This window comes from Vigna unguiculata, unplaced genomic scaffold, assembly GCF_004118075.2.
Source record: "Vigna unguiculata cultivar IT97K-499-35 unplaced genomic scaffold, ASM411807v1 contig_496, whole genome shotgun sequence".
Lineage (NCBI taxonomy): Eukaryota > Viridiplantae > Streptophyta > Magnoliopsida > Fabales > Fabaceae > Vigna > Vigna unguiculata.
The window spans coordinates 12,690-36,026 of record NW_021011210.1 but is presented as its reverse complement, the minus strand read 5'-3'; the positions used below and the strand labels follow the sequence as shown (position 1 = coordinate 36,026).

The window sequence follows — 23,337 nt, the reverse complement described above, 5'->3', positions numbered from 1 at the left end:
AAGGCTTAGGAGATGTATTTTTCAGCTTGAAATTGAGGAATGAATTGCTGCCCAAATTTGTGCACAAATATCTTTTGAGCTCACCTTAGAGTAAACTCTTCTCTAGTTTACTCTAGTCTTCTTCCTTAGGAGTTGGCCTCACCTCTCTTAAGAATCCTTTCACCTATATCCAACCAAACACCTTAAGCTTCTTTCCTTCATGCTTCCGCATCCAACACCATCCATGGAGCCTCCATTCTTCATGCAAGCTCCAATGGAGACAAGAAGAAGCCATCATGTGGTATCATGAGCCTTGGTTTTAGTGAGTTAAGTGCTTCTTCTCGATTTTTCTTTTAATTCCGTGTTGTTCATCACTTCTCCTACTTGTCTTGCTGTTTTTGTTCATTTTAATTTGAGTATTAATGTCTTTTTACTTTGGTTCATCCTCATTTGCTTCATCTTGAACCATCCTTGTGTGCTTTAGGTGTTCTATTTGGTTTCTACCGTTTACTTTTCATTTTAATTGAGTATTTGTTGTTTTTTGTTCAGTTCATTCTCTTGTTCTTGAGTTTATTTTGATTTTAAGATCCATATGTTTTGTCTAGAGTCATGTTTAGTCCATATATGTCATTAATTCCTTGTTTAGCTTTTAATTTTCTTTGAATTTGTTGGTGATGTGTTGCTGAATTCTGTTTCAGATTTGAGTGCAGTTTTTAATCCTTAAAAATTAACACTCTCTTCTCTCTTTGAGCCTTGGAAATGAACCTTCACATCTAGACAACCTTAGTTATCTTAATGTCCAGTGGGAATTTTCCTTGTGCTTGCTTAACATCACCATAAACCACACTAAATTTCCTTTCAATTAATTGTGCTTTGGTGCTTTTTCATTTCCGTTTTTGAGTTCAGATTGCTATTTAGATCTTAGTAATGTCTTAGAGTCAATTTCCATTGTGTTTCATTGTGTTTCATGATCTTCTTTTGATTCCTTTAAGTTTCCTTCTCCTTTGTGCTTTTTGTTTCCATTAAAATGCAAATGATCATGATGAAGGATTGACCCCAACCAAGGATGGAGGCACATGCTTAAGAAGACTAAGCATGTTTAGAAAGGAAGTTCACTAATCCTTCATCCCTTTCATTTATGTTTGTTATTTTTGATACCCTAAGTTGACTTAGTTGAATCAACTTTAGTTGACTTGTTGACCTTTGACTAGGTTTGACTTGTTGACTATAGTTGACTTGACTTAAGCAAACATGCTAATCTATGTTTATTTGCTTTGTAGGTTAATTAGGAGTAAGAAAGCAATGCTAGGTGGCACATGGTGATTGGGGAGCATAAATGATGTGGAGGAGAGAGTAAAGCAAAGGCATAAAGCATAAAGAAAAGGCATAAAGCAAGTGTACCTATGTACCTTTGGTCTCCTTTGTTTTTAGCACACTATGGCCACTTTCTAGAGACATATGAGACACATTCTTGGTCTCCTTTTGTGCTAGAACGAAATTAGCCTTGCACACACCATAGTTAGCTCTTTTGTCTCTCATTTTTGTAACCTTATTTGACCTAGTTTCTAGAAGCTAGGGTTAGGTTTTTGTAGAGACATCCTTAGGTATCTTTTATTTGCTTAGAGGCCCCTAAACTCTTCTATATAAGGGTTGCTCCTAGACATGTAAAAGGGTTGAACATTTTGAAGTAAAAACACTCTTGTGTCTCAACCATTTGTGAGAGTTTCCTCCCTTGGGAGTGAATACTTCTAAGCCTTATCTTGCATAGCAAGTGGCGGCACACATCCACTCATCTTCAAGGTTGCCATGGCTTCTAGCCTAGCCTTGTAGTGGCGTGCTTCTCACATTTTTACCATTCCTTTCCTTTCCATTTTATGTTTTCTTCTTCCTTTAATTGTTCTTGGTTTTCTATGGTTTATGTGCTTTCCATTTCCTTTTTGTTTTGAATCAATCCATCATCTTCTTCTCCTGAGGTTTGTGAAAGGAACCTTCACATCTAGATAGCTTGCTATCTTAATGTCCAGTGGGGATTTCACTTAGCTTTCTTAATCAATTCACACCCTATTCAATAATCTTAAAAAGGAACATGATAATCCTTCATCAGATCAAGCATAGTGTGGTGGTGATTCTGTTTTGTGGTGGAAACTAGCTGTTGTAAGATCTATGAAAAGAAAGAAAAAGAGCACAAAAATAATACAAGCAAGTGCCAAAAAGAAAATATCAAAAGAAAGTGGCAAAAGAAGTACACTACAATCACTACCATCACTTGAGTTTGAGAGCATTATTTTGTTGCATTTTACTGCTGTTCCAGTTTCTGTTGACTGCACACTGTTTGTATTTGATTTATCATAAAAACTTTTCCGGTGCAAATCCAAATCGAATTTTTTCCTCCTTTAGCTAAGACATAGACGAAAAAGTGAAAAAAAGAATCATTGAAAAATGTTGAGAAATGAAAAAATGAAAAATAGCTGAAGCAGAGGCCTGAATTCACGTTTTTGGACTAGCAGTGAGTGAAAAATCAAATTTCAGTGCAGTTTTCTAGCTTATTTTGGTTGTTTTTCATCCATTATAGTGTCATTCATTAGGTAATTCATTTGAGTGCTTATCTTGTTTCTTTACCTTATTTCTAGTTTGTCATTTCTTTGGTAATCCTTTGAGTTTGTCATGGCATTATTCACTTTTGGTTTAGCAATTATAATTTTTTGCTTTTCTTGCTTTATTTCTTGACCTCTTTTGGTTTGGTTTCTATATTTGGTGCATACTTCTTTTTGGAGGTGATCTAATTTTCCTAAGGTAGCATCCTAGGAGGTGGAGTACCTAGTCCCGAAAGAGAATCCTCTTTGGTGAGATCAAGAGGAAGTGCAAGAGTGAAACACTTGTGAGGACCAAGCCAAGAAGACAAAACCAAGAAGACCTTTTACATGTTGTGCACTTTGATTGTATTAGAATTGAGTTGTAAAATTGTAATGCTTTCGTTCTTGTGTTCATGGCCTAGTTAGGTGTCTTGGGGGAGTCTGAGGTACTCAATCCCATCTCCTAACTAGAACCTCTTCTATACATTAGTGAAGCGCTTTTAGTGGTGAAGTTTGAAGGTTCCAAGTGCCTTCTACTTCTACTAAAACTTAGGCTGCATATAGCTTATAATCTTTCTTGTTTTTAATTTTCTTGTTTGATAGTTTAGTGTGTGTCAACTTAGTCTTTGAATTAATTTCATTTAAGAAGTTTTGTACAAAAGTTTCAAGTTCCCTTGGCTAGGAAAGACTTGGTATGTAAGCAATCCAAGTGATTCATCTCTCTTTCCTGGAGGAGAACTAAAAGCTTTTGCTATCTACTTCTTCTTTGAAATTTTCTTTTAAAGACCAAAGTCTTCTAAAAAAAAATGTCTCAACCTCCTTCTCAATGTATGAGTGCTTCAAATGAAGAAGAAATAAGTTTGAAACAAATTGCCTTTGATTTGAGAGCACTACTACGTTGGAAGGAAGATGAAATAATTGCAAGGGAAAGGGAAAAACAAGAAAGAGATAGGTTTCATCAACTTTTAGATGAAGAGAGGAGGGGAATAAGAAATATGGAAAGGTTGCATGAGAGGATGAGTAATAGGAGTCAACATTTGTACTCCCACACTCCAACACTAGCCACACACTATGATGAGTAATAGGTTGACAACTTCTATCAACCTCCTCCTCCTCTAAGAAGAGAAAGAAGAGAGCCTAGGGAACCAAGAGCCATTAGAATAGACCTCCCTCACTTTTATGGGAAAGATGATGTTGAAGCTTATCTTAATTGGGAAATGAAGGTTGAGCAACTCTTTGCTTGCCATCAAATAAGTGAGGAGAGGAAAGTACCTTTAGCTACCCTTAGCTTTAAGGGCAATGCTATGTATTGGTGGACTGCTCTCGAAAGAGATAGGAGAATCAATCAAAGTCCCGAGGTCAAATATTGGAATGACCTCAAAGGAGCCCTTAGGAGAAGACATATTCCCTCCTACTATCATAGAGAGCTAATGGATAAGCTCCAAAGACTCCATCAACATAAAATGAAAGTGGAAGAATATAGACAAAAGATGAAGTTATATATGATGAGGGTTGGGATTAGGGAGTCTGAGGATACCACCATTGCAAGGTTTCTTAGTGGCTTAAGTCTTGAGATAAGAGATAGAGTAGAATTGTTGCCCTACCAAGACTTAAATGACTTGGTTCAACTTTGCATAAAGGTAGAGCAACAAATTCTAAGGAAAAATTTTCGAAATGACTACTCTAACTCTTATACCAAGAAAGAATTCAAGAGGGAGGGTAAGCAAGTCAAAGAGGAACCTTCCAAAAGTTTCAAGGAAAAGGAGAAACCAAGGGAAGGCACATCTTCACACACTCGCACTAGTGAAATCAAATGTTTCAAGTGTCTTGGTAGAGGTCATGTTGCATCTCAATGCCCCACCAAAAAGACCATGATCTTAAGGGGTGTTGACCACTGTAGTAGCCAAGATGAGCAAGAAAGTGAGAGTGAGACTTCTAGTGAGGAGTCTAATGATGAGTGATGAGTTCAAATTTTTGCCCTCATTTAATATTTAAATTTGGGGATTTAATTGAATTTTCTGTGCTTAAAGATTGATTTAATTAGGATTTGTGATTATTGGATTTATTGAGTAAGTTTGGTAAAAGTGGCGTAAAAATTGATTTTAGTTGCATAAAATATTATTGGATATTCTAACGTTTGTTAATGCAGCTGGAATTTATTTTTGGTCAATTAATAGTGTGATTTTAAAATATTCAAAGTTACAAAATAAGTCCAAAATCAAGAAATTCTGAAAAAGAATAAATCAGGAGCTAAATGCACCCCCATATTTTATTTGCACACTCCTCCCTCAAGTGGACCACAAAAACCTGTTCTGCACCCCCAGTTTTCACTAAGTTGCACCCCTCCTACCACTTAAACTCCACTCAACCAGATCGTGCCATGTGGCAATCCCCACCTCTTAAAATTAGCCAACCAGAACAAGCCACGTGTCATAATCCTACCCTCACCAAATTAACCAATGGAAGGCTGCCACGTCATCATCTTCATCTCACTCATGAAACCCTAATTTTCTTTTTCTTCCACCACCATGGCAGCTGCCGCCGCACCTCCACACCATTGCCGGCGACGCACCAACAACCACGGCAGCAACCATCTTCAACCTCCATCTCCAACGCACCTGTCCTCGCCGGAACTGCACCTGCAACGCGCGCGCCACCACCATCTCCACACAAGAACTGCAACGCGCGCGCCGTTTCCGACAACCATCGCAGCTCCACGCGCCTCCATCTTCTCCCGCAGACACCACCGCGCCGCGCCACCACGCCGGAAAACACTGCAGAACCACCGCGATGCAGCACTTCCATTTTCTCTCCATCATCTTCTTCGTCGTCACGGCAGCGCAGTTCCGTCACCACTGCATTAGCCTCGAAGCCACCTTCGGATTCACGACCACCGCGCATCTTCTTCCTTCACGCATTGCAGCGCCGTCCACGCCACCATGAACGAGAACGAACCATGGCAGCCACCATTTTCGCACCAGCAGCGTCCACAAACCTTCACCACCACGCCTTCGTCGTCGGAGAAGGAGGAGCAGCCGCGCCGTCATCCACAAGCCTCCATGAAACCCTAAACGCAGCAAACCCTAGTCTGGAGAGAGAAAGTGCACTCTGCGCCACGTGTCAGCATCTGATAGGACAGTCAAACTGGTCAACTGGTCAACTCTGGTCAACTGGTCAAAGTCAGCAGTCAACTCTGGTCAAAACTGCAAATATGGTTAAATAAGAGGGGCAGAATTGGAAATTGGACAGGAATTAAGTTGCTAATTAATTAAATAAAAATAAAAGATTTTAGCAACTGACAGATAAAGCCCAAAGTCCAGTGGAAGCCTATATAAAGAGACTTAAGGGAGCAGAAAGGGGGACTTACAATTTTTACACAGTTGACAGCTTAGACACTTAGAACTCTCTGGTTTTGGCAGATACCGTCTCCACCACATCTCTCATTCTTTCTTTTATTTTCTTTTCATCATATTATCATGTATTCCATCAAAGCCATGGAGGGCTAAGCTTTTAGGGTTGATTCCACTGTAATTTCTTAAATGGATTCTGAGGTTAGATGAATTTATATGTTTTGTTATATTGATTATTGTTGTGGTTTTTTTGTTTATCTATGTCCTTTGCTTCTTAATCGAATAGAAAATAATGATTTTAAATCTACATGCATGCTAATCATATGAGTTAAAAGGTTTTTAAATTAAATTGAGACTTTACTTTGATTTTGTTTAGAAACTTTCATTTGATTAAATAAGTTTTTGCCAATAATTGAGACTTTAATTTGATTAGAGGTAATTACTTTAACTAAAATTAGTCAAGACTTTACTTTGATTAATTAAGTTTTCTATTTGGTAAAGAAACAAAGGAATAGACATGATTAGACATAGTAAAATTAATTGAGACTGTACTTTGATTGAATTTACTATGGACAATCTAATAATTCTCACTTTTAATTGAGACTGTACTTTGATTAAAAGTGAGGATGCCAACAAATGAATTGAGTCTTTACATTGATTGATTTGTAAAACAACAACAATAATTAATTTAACAATAATCTCTAGATAACCAATGAAGAATCTTATTTAGAAAAAGCAGTGGAATTGACCTATTTACTATTACTGTGTTTACAATCTTCCGTGTCATTTTCTTTGCATATCAAAACCTCCCTATTTTTATAGTTGCTAGTTTTAAATTGCATTTTTGAGAATCAAATATTTGAGATCAATTCCGTATTCGTTGTGAGACGACTAAGGGTTATCTTAACCCTAACTATTTTTTTCACTACAAACTGGCAATACTGAAGTTGCTAAAGTAGTGGTAATTTGATCGCTTAACGACAGCGATATCAAATTTGGCGTCGTTGCCGGGGAATACGATTAGTATTTCTTTTATTTTGATTCTGTTTTTATTTTATTTTATTTTATTTTATTTTATTTTATTTTATTTATTATTTTTATTTATTTTTATTTATTTTACGCATATACGTTTAATATAGTTTGTTATTTTGTAGTATCTAGTTTTCTGTTAATATATTTCAAGCAAAGTTCTATTTTTGTTTTGATTAAGAATTTCTTTTAAGAAATTTTTTGAGACTAGTTTGGAAAACTCTCTTTAGGAAAGACTTGGTATTTAAGTTGTCCACTGTGACGCACCTCTCTTTCCTGGGAGTAGACCCAACGACATCTTAATTCATTTCTTTCTTGAAATCTTTCTCCAAAACAAGAATAGGAAAAAAAAAACACACAGGGAAACACTTTCAGGTGGACTGCATAGTGCATGACTCGGGCCAATCCGGGTCAATTTTATCAACTTGATTCAGAACTTGAAAGGAACTTGCGTAAATCACGTAGGAGACTTGAACTCAGGTGTTCTACTGAAGGAGCACCATCATCATCTGAACCTACCACTGAAAGTGTACCACTAGAATCACCTCCGGTGATTAACATATCTTCTGATCCATCACCTGAACCAGAAATTCAAGAAGATAGAATGGAAGAAAGAACAATAAGAGAGTTGGCTTCACCAGATGCAGCAATTACACAAAACATGTGCATCCAATATCCAGATGGAGAATGTGAGCTTAAGTCTGGGTTAATCCATCTTTTACCCAAATTCCATGGATTAGCAGGAGAAGACCCATACCATCACTTGAAGGAATTTCATGTTGTTTGTTCATCCATGAGACCTACAACAGTGACAGAGGAACATATCAAGCTTAAGGCTTTTCCATTCTCATTGCAAGATGCCGCTAAGAATTGGTTATACTGCCTTCCGCCAGGATCCATCAATACCTGGGAGACTCTGAAAAGATTATTTCTGGAGAAGTTTTTTCCAGCATCTAGAGTTGTTGCTATTCGTAAAGATATTTATGGGATAAGGCAACAAGAAAGAGAAAGTCTTCACGAGTATTGGGAAAGATTCAAAAAGTTATGTGCTTCATGTCCTCATCACCAAATAAACGAGCATCTCCTCATTCAATACTTTTATGAGGGATTGAGTATCATGGATAGACAAATGATAGATGCTGCAAGTGGAGGGTCATTGGTGGATAAAACGCCAACAAATGCAAGACAATTGATTGAAACTATGGCGTCAAACCATCAACAATTTTCCACAAGGAGTAATTCTATAACTTTATTGAAGGGAACCCATGGAGTAGAAGCTTCATATGTTGCAGATCACAAGAAATTAGAAGGGAAGTTGGATGACTTAGCAGCCATGGTAAGGACCTTGACAGACTTACAGAAAAAGCCTATCCCTTCTACTTTATGTGGAATTTGTGCTTCTACTAATCATCCTACAAAGGCTTGTTCTATGTTAAAAGAGACAGGGACGTTAGACAATAAACAACCTCAGGCATATGCTGCAAACATCTATGGCAATAATAGACCACCTCGGCAGCAATACAACCATGATTTGTCCTCCAACAAGTACAACCTAGATTGGAAGGAATATCCCAGCCAGAAATGGGGAAATCAACAGCCTCAACACCAACAAGTCTATGTTCCACCTCAACAGAGGCAACAACCACAACCAGCGGCAACCTCTGGTGATTCAAACATTGAGGCAATGATGAAAATGATGGCTGACATGATGAAGGGACAAATCAATGAGTTGAAACAGACGATGGAAGCAACCAATCAGAATTTGCAAAATCAGATTGGACAAATGGCAAATGAGTTAAATCAGATGAAGTCTCAACAAGGCTCGAGCAATTTGCCTGCACAAACTGTAATCAACCCGAGAAATGTAAGTGCTATTACTTTAAGATCGGGTAAGCAAATACAAGGTCTTGGGGATGCCCAAGAAGATGAAGATAAGGACAATGAAGTTGTACCTAATGATGAAAGAGGAAGATCAAATGAAGCAACACAAGCAACATCTGAAATGCCTGGACCCAGTGATAACTCCAGGTTGGTATCCCCTAATACTTCCTCTGAAAATCCTTCTCCTTATTCTCCTCCTCCTCCCTATCCAAACCGTTTGAAACCAAAAACTAAAAAGATGGAGGAGTTAGACAAAGAAATCCTGAATACTTTCAAGAAAATGGAGATAAACATTCCTTTGTTGGATGCTGTTAGACAAATTCCTAAATACGCCAAGTTTCTCAAAGAATTATGTACACATAAAAGGCGTATTATGGACAAAGAGGTAGTGAACATGGGAAGAAACGTCTCTAGCTTAATTAAGAAGCCTGCAGTCAGAATGCCGCAAAAGTGTAAGGATCAAGGTATGTTTTCTGTTCCCTGCATTATAGGTAGTACTAAGTTTGACAATGCTATGTTAGATTTAGGAGCTTCTATTAATGTAATGCCTTTATCTGTTTTTACTTCACTTCATCTTGGACCTCTTAAGTCTACTGGTGTGGTCATTCAATTGGCCAACCGTAGCACAGTTAACCCTGCAGGTGTGCTAGAAGATGTGCTTGTCCGTGTGGACAAGTTAATTTTTCCTGCAGATTTCTATATCTTAGACATGAAGGATGATGAAGGAATGAGTTCAACCACAATCATCTTGGGAAGACCATTCATGATGACAGCACATACCAAGATAGACGTGCATGCAGGATCCTTGACTATGGAGATAGGAGATGAGAAGGTGCAGTTCAACGTGCTAGAAGCCATGAAGCACCCAATTGAAGACCATTCTTTGTTTTGTATTGATTTATTGAGTAATGTAGTGAATAATTATGCTTTTGGACTTTTCGATGTTTTATCTGGTTTTTCTTCTTCTTTGGATTTTTCTTTTTTGAATATTTCGGGCTCAATTTTAGACGAAAGAGAAAATTGTAAAACAGGTGATGTTGAGGACGCGATGTCACTATTTGATACCTCTGTGGCGTCCAAGTGTAATGCTGAGGTGGCTGAAATTACCTTAGGCAATAAAATGTTGCCATCTGTGGAACAGCCACCCACTTTGGAGTTGAAACCTTTACCATCTCATTTGAAATATGTTTATCTTGAAAGGGATGGGAAACTCCTTGTTATTATATCTGCCTTGCTTACTGACGAGCAGGAACAAAAGCTATTGCAGGTTATCAAAGATCACAAGCGAGCAATAGGCTGGACTTTGGCAGATATTCCTGGTATTAGTCCTTCTTTCTGCATGCACAGAATACTCTTGGAGGAGGATGCTAAGCCAGTGAGGCAACCTCAGAGGAGACTGAATCCTCAGCTGATGGAGGTTGTGAAGAAAGAAGTCACCAAGTTGCTACAAGCAGGTATTATATATCCCATTTCTGACAGCACTTGGGTGAGTCCTGTACATGTGGTCCCCAAGAAATCTGGGATCACCGTGGTCAAGAATGAGAAGAACGAGTTGATTCCTACTCGTATTCAGAATAGCTGGAGGGTCTGTATTGATTATAGAAGACTAAACCAGGCCACCAGGAAGGACCACTTTCCTTTACCATTCATGGACCAGATGTTAGATCGATTGGCAGGTAAGTCTCATTACTGTTTTCTTGATGGATTCTCTGGGTATTTTCAGATTTGTATTGCCCCAGAGGATCAACATAAGACTACTTTTACTTGTCCATTCGGTAAATATGCTTATAGAAAAATGCCATTTGGCCTTTGCAATGCTCCTGGAACATTTCAGCGATGTATGATGAGTATTTTTACAGATTTGTTGGAGCATTGTATTGAGGTTTTTATGGATGATTTTAGTGTATATGGTTCATCTTTTGATCATTGCTTGTCTAATCTTGCTAGAGTCTTGGAGAGATGTGAAGAAACTAACCTTGTTTTAAATTTTGAAAAATGTCATTTTATGGTGGAACAAGGTATAGTTTTAGGTCACGTTGTTTCTAAGAATGGTATATCTGTAGATCCTGCTAAAATTGATATTATTTCACAATTGCCTTACCCCTCTTCTGTGAAAGAGGTTCGATCTTTTCTTGGACATGCAGGATTTTACAGGAGGTTTATCAAAGACTTCAGCAAGATAGCCAACCCTCTCTCCAACTTGTTGCAAAAGGATGTAGTATTTGACTTTGGAGAGAGGTGCAAAGATGCATTTGATATATTGAAAAAGGCGCTTACCACCACTCCTATCATCCAGCCACCTGATTGGACCTTACCATTCGAGTTGATGTGTGATGCATCAAACTTTGCAGTAGGAGCGGTGCTTGCACAAAAAGATGGGAAGCTATCACATGTGATATATTATGCTTCCAGAACATTGGACACAGCGCAGGCTAACTACACCACGACTGAGAAGGAATTATTGGCTGTTGTGTTTGCCTTGGACAAATTCAGACCGTATATACTTGGTTCCAAGGTAATTGTTTATACTGATCATGCAGCATTAAAATTCCTTCTGAAGAAAGCAGATTCGAAACCAAGGTTGATCAAATGGATGCTACTGCTCCAAGAGTTTGACATTGAGATTCTAGACAGAAGTGGAGCACATAACTTGGTAGCTGATCATCTTAGCAGGATTGAAAATGGAGAAGATAACATTCCTATTAAGGATGACTTTCTTGATGAAGTCCTCCTAGCATTGACTACTGTGAAAGGTATGTTTCCTGAACCTTGGTTTGCTGACATTGTTAATTATTTGGTTGTTTCTGCTATTCCTCCTTCCTTCTCCAAATATGAAAGAATCAAGCTAAAAAGTGAGGCAAAGTACTATATCTGGGAAGACCCAATCTTATGGCGCATCGGTAGTGACCAAGTCATAAGGAGGTGTGTTCCAGATATCGAGATACCTCATGTGCTTGAGTTCTGTCATTCGTCTCCTTTTGGTGGACATTATGGCACACAAAGAACAGGTAGGAAGGTGTTGGATTGTGGATTATATTGGCCTACTATTTTTAAAGATGCACAGAGGGTATATGAAAATTGTGAGCAGTGCCAAAGGGCAGCCAGATCCATTACAAGAAGGGATGAAATGCCTCAACAACCCATGCTATATTGTGAGGTATTTGATATTTGGGGTATTGATTTTATGGGTCCTTTTCCTCCTTCTTTTGGGTTTTCTTATATTTTGCTTGTTGTAGACTATGTCTCCAAATGGGTGGAAGCCATAGCTACAAGGACTAATGATTCTCGAGTTGTTATGAGTTTTGTCAGGTCTAACATTTTCTGCAGATTTGGGATACCACGAGCCATCATCAGTGACCAGGGGACTCATTTCTGTAATAGGCTACTTGAGAACATGTTGAAGAAGTATGGGGTGACACATCGCATTGCTACACCATATCACCCCCAAACCAATGGACAAGCAGAGATCTCTAACAGAGAGATTAAAAAGATACTAGAGAAAGTAGTGAAGCCTAGTCGAAAGGATTGGGCAACAAGATTGGATGAAGCACTTTGGGCACACAGGACAGCCTACAAAACACCTATAGGTATGTCACCTTTCAGGGTGGTTTTTGGAAAGGCTTGTCATCTACCTGTGGAGATTGAACATCGGGCCTATTGGGCCGTGAAAGCATGCAACTTGGATTTGGAAGAAGCAGGAAATGAGCGAAAGCTTCAGTTGCAAGAACTAGAGTAGATTAGGCTTGCAGCCTATGAAAATTCAAAGTTCTACAAAGAGAAAACCAAGAAGTTCCATGACCAAAAGCTTGTGGCTAGAAAGGATTTCAAGGTAGGCCAGAAGGTGTTACTATACAAATCCAAGCTTGGTCACATGAGTGGTAAGTTGCGTTCTACTTGGGAAGGACCATACATTGTTACAGAAGTCTTCCCTTATGGAGCAATGGAGATCAAGGAAGAATCCTCAGCAAGAACTTTTAAAGTTAATGGGCATCATCTTCGGATATTCAATGAAAATCAAGATATGCTGAACAAGACGATGGATGGGATGAACTTGACGTCTCCCTCATACCTTCCACCTTGAGGAGGTAAGTACACTTCATACTTTTTCTTTGCATTTTATACATATTGAATACATTGAGGACAATGCATGGATAAAGTGTGGGGGTGTGGGGAGATTTCCCCCTTTTCTGTTTTTGTTTTCTATTTGTTTTGTTTTTCCTTTTCTAATTTTGTTTTCTGTTTGTTTTTATTTAAAAAAAAAAAGTTTCTGCTTTCAATAACACATATTGACATTGGATTTTTGGATTTGATTTACTAATTGGAACGGTCATAATTCTGGGAAAATAAAAGTCATGTGCTATGAGTGGATTGTTTTCTGTGATTTACTTGATTGAGTTGATTTGAGAGTTTCTGGAATAAATCTTTTGTGAAAGAGTTTTTGACCTTGTGAGTTTTGAGCTTTATTGTAAGGATGAACTACCATGTGTCATTCCTATTTTTCTTGTGTGAAATCAAATGTTTCAAGTGTCTTGGTAGAGGTCATGTTGCATCTCAATGCCCCACCAAAAAGACCATGATCTTAAGGGGTGTTGACCACTATAGTAGCCAAGATGAGCAAGAAAGTGAGAGTGAGACTTCTAGTGAGGAGTTTAATGATGTCTAAGGAAATTGCCTATCCTTGTGAAGGAGACCTTCTAATGATTAGAAGACTTCTTAGCAACCAACCCATTCCAAAAGAGCCAACACAAAGAGAGAACATCTTTCATACAAGATGTAAAATTTTAGAAAACACTTGTTCTCTCATTGTAGATAGTGGTTCATGTTGCAAGTCGTGGTGGTGGTCTTTAGACGTGGTGGTGGTGGTGGTGGTGGCCGTGGTGGTGGTGGTGGTGGTCGTGGTGGTGGTGGTTGTGGTGGTTGTGGTGGTGGTGGTGGTGCTGGTCGTTGTTGTGGTGGTTGCTATGGTGGTGGTGGGGGTGGTGGCTGTGGTGGTGGTTGTGGTTATGGTAGTGGTGGTGGTGGTGGCCATGGTGGTGGTGGTTGTTATGGGGTTGTGGTGGTGGTGGTGTTGGTCATAGTGGTTGTTATGGTGGTGGTGGTGGTGGTGGTGGTGGTTGTGATGGTGGTGGCGGTCGTCGTCAGCATGGTTGTCAAATTTGTAGTGTTGGTAGTCGTGGTGGTGGTGGTGGTGGTTATGGTGGGATTCCTGACAATGGTGTTGGTGGTGGTGGTGGTGGTGGTGGATGTGATGGTGGTCGTGATAGTGGTTTCGATGCTCATGGTGGTAGTCGCGGTGGTGGTGGCAGTGGTAGTGGTGGTGATGGCCCTGTTGGTTACCATGGTGGTGGCCGTGGTAGTGGTAGTGATGATGGTTGTGGTGGTGGTGGTGGTTAGGGTGGTAGTGGTGGTGGTGGTAGTGCTGGCGGTGGTTGGCTTGGTGGTGGTGGTGGTGCCCTGGTGGTCGTGGTTGTGGGGGTGGTGGTGTTGCTGGTCGTAATGGTGATGGTTGTGGTGGTGGTGGTGGTGGTGGTGGTAGTGGTGATTGCCTTGGTGGTGGCCATGCTGGTAGCCGTGGTGGTGCTGGTGGTGCTGGCCATGGTCGTAGTGATGGTGGTGGTGATGGTTGTGGTTGTGGTGGTAGTGGTGGTGGTGGTGACTGTGATGGTCGTAGTGGTGGTGGAGGTGGTGGTGTTGGTGGTGGTTGTGGTGGTGGTGGTGGTAGTGGTGGTAGTGGCCGTGGTGGTGGTTTTGATGGTGGTTGTTGTTGTTGTGGTGGTGGTGGTTGTGGTGGTCGTGGTGGTCGTGGTCGTCGTGGTTCTGGCTGTTATGATGGCGATGGTGGTGGTGGTGGATGTGGTTGTGGTGGTGGTGATGGTTGTGGTTGTTATGATGGTGGTGGTGGTCGTGGTGGTGGTGGTGATGGTGGTGGTGCATGTGGTGGTGGTGGTTGGGGTGGTGGCAGTGGTAGTGATGGTCGTGGTAGTGATGGTGGTCGTGGTTGATGACGACACTCCATCGTGGAATCACCGGAAAATAGCTTCAATCGTGGAATCTCAAAACATGCAACTAAGCTCTCTGGTTTCTCGCTGGAAACACATACATGGTATTTGGAACCCTAGGAGGAGAAATCCTCATCTAAAGGTGAAGGGTGAGCTAAGATGAACGGTGGGAGTGTTCTCAACCAAATCAACATTCATCAAAGTTGTGATTACAATAGCTAGCTGGCCTTTTATAGTGAGAAGAAGACCACCATGAGGGACTGAACAGAAAAAGGAGAAGAGAATGTCGTTCTAATAATCCTAACGGCGAGATCCTAAACTAACGCTATGAAAGAACAAGCGTCGTGAAGTAGTGATGGTGGTGGTAGTGGTGCATGTGCTGGTGGTGGTGGTGGTGGCTGTGAGGGTGGTGGTGGTGGCGACGATGATGGCGGTGGTTGTCGTGGTTATGGTATTTGTGGTGGTGGTGGTGGTGTTGGTGGTGGCAGTGGTTGTGTTTGTGGTGGTGGTGATGGTGGTGGTCGTGGCGTCCGTGAAGGTGGCCATTGTGTTGGTGGTGATGGTATTGGCGGCCGTCATGGTGGCCGTGGTTGTGGTTGTGGTGGTGGTGGTGGCTGTAGATGTGGTGGTGGTGGTGGTGATGTTGGTGGCCATGGTGGTGGTGGTGGTGGTGACAATGGTGGTGGATGTGGTGGTGACCAAGAGCAAATGAGCAGTCAGCCACTTTTGAGAGTAAAAAGCAGGAAACAATAAAAGTTTAAATTTGAGGCAAGGAGAACATCAAGTGATAGATTTAATGACAAACTCAATGGAGAGCCAATGAAGACAAGCAAGAATACAAGCTAACCAATAAAGAAGGCACACAAAAGGAACCTAAGGAATGTATCTAGAATATGATGAATAAAACTAAAATCAAACAAGACTCAAACCAGTTGAATCAAGAGCACATGCACATTGTATTGGAAAGGAATGGTCAATACTAAGTGTGAACCGTTTTTTTGTTTTTAATTCACTCTTTCTTTTCACTCAAGTGAGTTAAAGATTATCCATCAATGCAGATTTTCACATCATATTCTTGTCCACAAATTTTCTTTTCAACTCACATAAATCACATATGCAATTAATCTTTGAAAGCATAGTTCACTTCGATGGCAGTTTTCCAATTCCATTCAAGTGGTCAATGGCATGTGACAGATTAAAAAATTGATTCAACTAACAAAAATATTTGGAAAAACACAAGTAAATAGTGTAGTGAAACTGTAAAAGAAAACACATAATTTCAGTCAAAGAAAAACATCGAAATATGCTGGAATCATCAGATTAAAGCACTAGTTTGACTCAAACAATTTGACAGTGCAAAATAAAGCAACATGAACCAGTATGGGATGAAGACTTAGGATATGAAAAAAACCAAGTTGAGGCACCAAATTTCATAAAACATGAAGAGAACAATAGTAGGCAATTAATCAACAGAACTAATGCTGATGCAATGAAATAGAAATGGCTGAACAACTTCACTCACAAGAAATACCATTGAAGATTTAGCAAACAGAATGTTCACAGATCGAACATGGTATTACAGAATATAAGCACATATGCAACTGAGAGACGTGGATAACTCTAAACTAGTGCACATAGTTGCAGCAAAGGAAATAAGTTATAATAGCAGACAAATGTTTGTCACAGACTGAATGAATGAACTATACTGCAACAATTTTTAATGCACATAATCTGCGGAAACATAAGATGTAAAGCAAAAAAAGATTAATCAACATTCAAGACAAATAACTAAGCTAACCACAGAAACAATAACATGTGATTAAGTAGACACACAAGTAAAGCAAATGCAGTTTCCATTCAGATTCCAACGACCAAGCAAGATGTCCAAAATCTGGATATGAATTGATCAAAGCAAATCTAAATTGCAGAAAGAACATGAAACCCGTGAATGCTCAAATATATTGATACAACACTCAAACTTAAACAAATATACTAGTCCATCAACAATATTTGAGCACAAAACCAAGATTTAATCATCTGTGAAGGAATAGAAGACTGTAGTAAACAAGGTACTTATAATACCTATGCTTTCACGGACCAAGCTTGCATTTCCACACATAGATTCTGATATGAATTAGAGTACAATGTGATGGAATGCGCATGAAAGGCTTCAGTCACAACTTGGCTAATAGTTTCAATTTCAGTAAAGCAATAGATTCAAAGTGAAATGCAAAGATAGATGCACACAAATTGAAACAAGAGCACTTTAAGTAGAAATTAAACACGAGTAGTGAAAAAATGAAGCACTGTAGAATATTTCCATTGATCTACTAACAATATTAGAACTCCATAACACATACCAGAACAGAAACTAATGAGTCAAACACCAAACAGGAACTGAATGAGATGCGAAATAGTGAACAAAACACATTGTAGGCACACATCTATGGAATCAATAACATATAAAACAAATTAAACACTTCCCAAGACAAAACAGAGATCATAAAATTTTAAACCAAAGTAAAAAAAATGAAATCAAACCTAAGACATGCATTTGAGCAGCAGATTCAGAGAGCTATGACAATGAATCACGGTATTGATTCAGAAAATTAGATCAACAAAATTTGAATCAATTTCAGCAAGGAAAACATATCAAGAGCACAAAATCAACACCAGAGAAGCAAAAATGACTCAAATGAATATAGAACAAGACAAAATCGAACATATAAAGAGAAAAACAGTAGAGATAATGCTCGAATACTTAGCTTTCACGATATTTGAGAATCGAGTGGTTCTGAATACCACTTGATGAGGCTCCTCCATCGTGGTGGTGGTCTTTCGACGTGGTGGTGGTGGTCGTCGTTGTCGTTGTGGTGGTGGTCGTCGTTGTGGTGGTGGTCGTGGTGGTAGTGGTTGTGGTGGTTGTGATGGTGGTGGTGGTGTTGGTCGTTGTTGTGGTAGTGGCTATGGTGGTGGTGGGGGTGGTGGCTATGGTGGTGGTTGTGGTTGTGGTAGTGGTGGTGGTTGTTCTGGGGTTGTGGTGGTGGTGGTGGTGGTTGTGATGGTGGTGGCGGTCGTTGTCAGTATGGTTGTCAAATTTGTAGTGTTGGTAGTCGTGGTGGTGGTGATGGTGGTTATGGTGGGGTTCCTGGCCATGGTGTTGGTGGTGTTGGTGGTCGCGGTTGTGGTGGTGGTGGATGTGATGGTGGTCGTGATAGTGGTTTCGATGCTCGTGGTGGTAGTCGCAGTGGTGGTAGTAGTGGTGGTGGTGATGGCCCTATTGGTTGCCATGGTGGTGGCCGTGGTAGTGGTAGTGATGATGGTTGTGGTGGTGGTGGTGGTTAGGGTGGTAGTGGTGGTGGTGGTGGTGGTGGTGGTGGTTGGCGTGGTGGTGGTGGTGGTGCCCTGGTGGTCGTGGTCGTGGGGGTGGTAGTGTTGCTGGTCGTAATGGTGATGGTTGTGGTGGTGGTGGTCGGGGTGGTGGTGGTGGTGGTAGTGGTGATTGCCCTGGTGGTGGCCATGCTGGTAGCCGTGGTGGTGGTGGTGCTGCTGGCCATGGTAGTGGTCGTGGTGATGGTGGTGGTGATGGTTGTGGTTGTGGTGGTGGTGGTGGTTGGGTGGTGGTGGTGGTGGTGGTGTTGGTGGCCGTCGTGGTGGTGGTGGTGGTGGTGGTTGTAGTGGTGGTGGTGGTCGTGGTGCTAGCAGTGATGGCGACCATTGTTGTGGTGTTTTTGTTGATGGTGGTTGTTGTGGTGGTGGTCGTGGTTGTGCCCGAGTTGGTGGTGGTTGTCGTGGTGGTAGTGGTGGGGGTCATAATGATGGTGGTGGTGGTGGTGGTGGTGGTGGTGGTTTGGGTTGTGGTGGTTGTCGTGGTGGTGGTCGGGGTTGTGCCCGAGTTAGTAATGGTTGTCGTGGTGGTGGTTGTCGTGGTGGTGGTGGTGGTGGTTGTGGTGATGGTCGTAAATATATTTTAGGTGTCAAATGGGAGTAAATATATTATAAATAGGTGTAAAGATATTTTAGGTGTCAAATGGGAGTAAAAAAAATTTGGTGTCAAATGGGTGTATGATGAAGGATTATCTTGTTCCTTTTTAAGATTATTGAATATGGTGTGAGTTGATTAAGAAAGCTGAGTGAAATCCCCACTGGACATTAAGATAGCAAGCTATCTAGATGTGAAGGTTCCTTTCACAAAGCTCAAAAGAAAAAGATGATGGATTGATTCAAAATGAAAAGGCAATGGAAAGCACATAAATCATAGAATACCAAGAACAATTAAAGGAAGAAGAAAACATAAAATGGAAAGGGAAGAAATGGTAAAAATGTGAGAAGCACGCCACTACAAGGCTAGGCTAGAAGCCATGACAACCTTGAAGATGAGTGGATGTGTGCCGCCATTGCTATGCAAGATAAGGCTTAAAAGTATTCACTCCCTAGGGAGGAAACTCTCACAAATGGTTGAGACACAAGAGTGTTTTTACTTCAAAATGTTCAACCCTTTTACATGTCTAGGAGCACCCCTTATATAGAAGAGTTTAGGGGCCTCTAAGCAAATAAAAGATACCTAAGGATGTCTCTACAAAAACCAAACCCTAGCTTCTAGAAACTAGGTCAAATAAGGTTACAAAAAATGAGAGACAAAAGAGCTAGCTATGGTGTGTGCAAAGCTAATTTCGTTCTAGCACAAAAGGAGACAAAGAATGTGTCTCATATGTCTCCAAAAAGTGGCCAAAGAGTGCTAAAAACAAAGGAGACCAAAGGTACATAGGTACACTTGCTTCATGCCTTTTACTTTATGCTTTATGCCTTTGCTTTACTCTCTCTTCCACATCATTTATGCTCCCCAATCACCATGCGCTGTAAGACCCGTAGAATTTAATTAATTAAATAAATAATTAATTAATAAATACGGGAGGGGTAATAATTATGACATTAAATTATGGTTGGTATGACGTGGAAGAGTGCTAGCTCATATGGTTGAGAGCACTTTGATTGTTCGAGAGGACTTGGGTTCGAGTCCTATGTATGCTAACTTTTGATGTTATGGTTTTGTTATTTAAATTTATGAAAACATGTTCTTGTATGTTATGATACTTGAATTGTGAAGGTTAGCATGAAACATGATTGGTTGAAATGGTTATGCACTTGAGTGGTAACAAAGGGGTCATGGGTTCAAACCTTAGAAAGGCTAAATGGAAATTATGCTTGTTTTTATTTTGCTAATGGTGACTTTAGAGGGAAATGGGAAAGGTTAACAGAGGCAATGGGAAGCAGTACGGCCAAGGGGGGGTTGCATTCCCATTCATGATGAGAGATGGAGGGTTATTAAAAGGTAAATGAAATTAAATTCGTTTTAATATTTTTAAGTAACCTAAAGTACTAGTTTAAAAGGAAAAAGTTGGAGTTTAGGCAAGGTTTTGGCAAGGCTGAACCTAGACTTAGAAAAACAGAGGCAAGGGTGAGTGAGAGGGGCTGACGTGAGGGAGTTGAAGGTAGAATTGAGGGAAACCAAGGGTGGCCATTGGTGATCAAGGGAGAGCTTCATCAATTGTTCTAATTTAAGCTAAGGAACCAGGTTAGGGGAGCTTTTACGCGTTAACTTTATTTTTAATTTGAATGGCATGCTAAATAGGGTAATTCATGCGCTGATTAATTTAATTTTGATTGGTATGCTGAATTTGGTATGATTATGTAGGATTTGTATATTTCATTTTTAAAGATTGTAATTCTGGGAAATTTTCCAGAATTAGTCTGGTTGGTGGTGAACTGCCGCCAGACTATCTTTTCCTTCCTAGGCCAATTTAGGGTTCCTATAGAGGAACCACCTGCCAGATATAGCCTAAAATAGATAATTTGACCACTGTTGACCAAATCCTTGCCCAGAGTTGACTGGTTGACCAGTCTTGACTTTTGACAGCCCATTGAGAGACTGCCACGTGTCAGGGAAGTCTCTCTCCCTATTAGGGTTTGGCTGCCGTGAGTGGTTCAGGCGAGATTATGGTGGTTGTCGCGGTGGCTGCGAAATTGTCGCGAAGGTGTTGTGGGGTCTGCGACTGTCAAGGGGGGGGGGGGAAGTGGCGTCACGGTGGGGCTGGATGGTGGAGGAAGCAGGAGGCTCGAGTGCGATGTGGTGGCTGCCATGGAAGCGATGCTGTCGACAACGGCGCGGGAGTGAACGGGGTCGACACAGTTCTTACGTGAGCGCGACGAGGGCGCAGGTGCAGGCGCAAACTCGCGGTGGCTTCCATGGCGAACTCGTGGTGGTTTCCATAGCTTTGATGGTGGCGCGAGAATGATGTAGCGGAGCTCACGTTTGCTGCTGCAGGACTCGCTAGTGCTGCAACAATGGTGGTTGCCGACGACGTGAATGAAGGAGCACGTTGTTCTGACGCGAGGAAGCATGGAGGACCTCGAGTATGGTGCAGCAATGAAGGCGCGATGGTGGCGCGATGGTGTCGTGATGGTGGCCGAGAGTTGCAGAAGATGGAGGTGCGATGGAGACACGAGGAAGACGACGTTGCGGCTGGAGTCATGGCGGCGCGGGAGTGGCAGGTTCGAGATGTTGGAGCGCGACGGTGGGGGCAGCAGTCCGGCGGGAGTGCAGCGGTTGGCTGCATTCCGGCGTGAGCTGCGGTGGTCGGACGAGGTCATGGCGGCAATGAAGGTGGCGGCTGCTTAATGGAATGGAGATGGAAGGAGAGAAAGAGTTAGGGTTAGGGTTTTGGTTGTTTGAAGGAGAGAGAGAGAGTGATGATGTGGCATGTTTCGATTAGTGATGTGAGTTAATGGAAGATTGATGATGTGGCAAACTGTGAATGGTTAATTTAGTAAGTGGAGGATTGCCACGTGGCGAAATCTGATGGATTAGATCTTAAGTAACATTAAGGGTGCAGCTTAGTAAAAAGGAGGGGTGCAAAGCAGAAATTTAAAGTTAAATTACAGAAGGGGGTGTAAACCTGAAAACAGGGGGTGCAGCTAGCTCTAGAAATATTTTATTTTAATAATAGATATTCCATTTCGAAAAAGGGGTGTAAACATGAGAATTGGGGGTGCATTTAGTACCTGAACTATTTCTCTCCAAAATTCCTATTTTGGGACTTAATTTATGAATTAAAAGATTCATTATTTACACCCTTAAGGACCTAAATTAAATTACACTTGCATTATTAAACTCAAGAATATCTAATAATAAATTTGATGCAACTAATATCAAATTTGTAAGCGCAAAAATAATATTAAATTCCCCAAAAGTTAATTATTGAATGTGAGCCAAGGTTCGACTCATCATAGCTTCCAAGCGGTCTGGAAGCTGTGGCGCCTAGCGGTACGTGTCTCCCGCCAGGCGGTTTAGCTGCTGTAAGTCCTAGTTGTTGGACTTCATAGGGTGTTCTACAAGGCTTCTGGTAGTGCTTTAGAGGTGAGGTTGTTGGAGTTCCTTGAGTTGTGGCTCGGAACGTATCCCTTGAGTTGTGGCTCGGGATAGGGGTTAAGCACGTGGTATTCCTTGAGTTGTTGCTCGGAATAGCATCTCTTGAGTTGTGGCTCGGGATGGCGGACGAACACGAGGAACCTTGAGTTGTGGCTCGGGTTGGCGAGTGTGGCCGGTATGAGTGTGCTGGTTGTGGCCAGTACGGATGGGTCCAGATAGATTGCCCTCCTCAGTTGTTGGCTGACGAGTTTGGTAGTCTTGGGACGATACGGACTTTGTTTGTATGTGGGAACTCTACCTGGCGTTGCGGTGTATGATCCGTAGCATGTATTCCCGTACGTGCTCTATCAGTTGCGGCCGATAGGTATGGCAGCAAGTCACCTTGAAGTAATTAGCAGACGAGGTAGAACACGAATAAACGTATTGGAGATTGAATCGAGGGAATAAAAAAATATAGGGCAATGTGGAAAGTTAAATTTAAGTGATGTTATGTGTATGTATACTGATTTATATATATATATATATATATATATATATATATATATATGTTTATAGCTTCGAATATATATGTGTTTTATCTGCTAAGCTCACCCTATCTGTGTGTGTGTGGCGATGATCGTGTACGCGGTACACGGGAGCAGATGCTGGTGATGTAGGTGGCTTAGGTGCAGCTTAGGCGCGGAGAGGGGATTGAGTTGGGGAGACTTTTTACTTGTATTACTTGTTTTGGAAATATTTGTAAACCCGGATGGGTGACTTAATAACATTGGATTTTAATTATGTGATGGACGTTCTAAGTTTTTATCAGCAATTAATAAAGTTTTAAATTTTCCCGCGTTTTGGGGAAAATGAGGTATTATTAAACATGTTGTCTTAATTATTCCAATTATTTATTTATAAATTAGTAATATCCTGACGGGATGTTACATTTGGTATCAGAGCAATGGTTTTCAAAATGATTTTGGGGTCTATGGGGAGTGAGCATACCGCGTTACGTTTGTGTAACTAATTGCTGTGTTATTAGTTTATTTTTGGATATGAAATCCTAATATGGGCTGTGTGTGTGAACCAGCTATAATATGTGGCGTGCATGAGCT

The 23,337-nt window shown here is 40.9% G+C and overlaps 2 protein-coding genes across 2 annotated transcripts; both read left to right on the top strand.

Annotated features, from left to right (window-relative positions):
- Positions 1-5,508: 5,508 nt before the first annotated feature.
- LOC114172205 (glycine-rich cell wall structural protein 2-like) lies at positions 5,509-14,206 on the top strand. The gene is made up of 2 exons (XM_028056809.1): positions 5,509-5,594; positions 13,891-14,206. The coding sequence occupies exons 1-2, from the start codon at positions 5,509-5,511 to the stop codon at positions 14,204-14,206; spliced, it is 402 nt and encodes a 133-aa protein (XP_027912610.1).
- A 102-nt stretch (positions 14,207-14,308) lies between these two features.
- Positions 14,309-18,156, top strand: LOC114172204 (glycine-rich cell wall structural protein 2-like). Its single transcript, XM_028056808.1, has 2 exons — positions 14,309-14,434; positions 17,896-18,156. Exons 1-2 carry the CDS (start codon positions 14,309-14,311, stop codon positions 18,154-18,156), a joined length of 387 nt encoding a protein of 128 aa, XP_027912609.1.
- The last annotated feature ends 5,181 nt before the right edge of the window (positions 18,157-23,337 follow it).

Coding starts and splice junctions, on each gene's coding strand:
- LOC114172204 (XM_028056808.1), top strand. CDS start 14,309: ATGGTGATGGTTGTGGTGGTGGTGGTGGTGGTGGTGGTAGTGGTGATT. Junction 14,435..17,895: donor TAGTGATGGTGGTGGTGATG/GTTGTGGTTGTG, acceptor GGTCGTTGTCAG/TATGGTTGTCAAATTTGTAG.
- LOC114172205 (XM_028056809.1), top strand. CDS start 5,509: ATGGCAGCCACCATTTTCGCACCAGCAGCGTCCACAAACCTTCACCAC. Junction 5,595..13,890: donor GAAGGAGGAGCAGCCGCGCC/GTCATCCACAAG, acceptor TGTTGGTCATAG/TGGTTGTTATGGTGGTGGTG.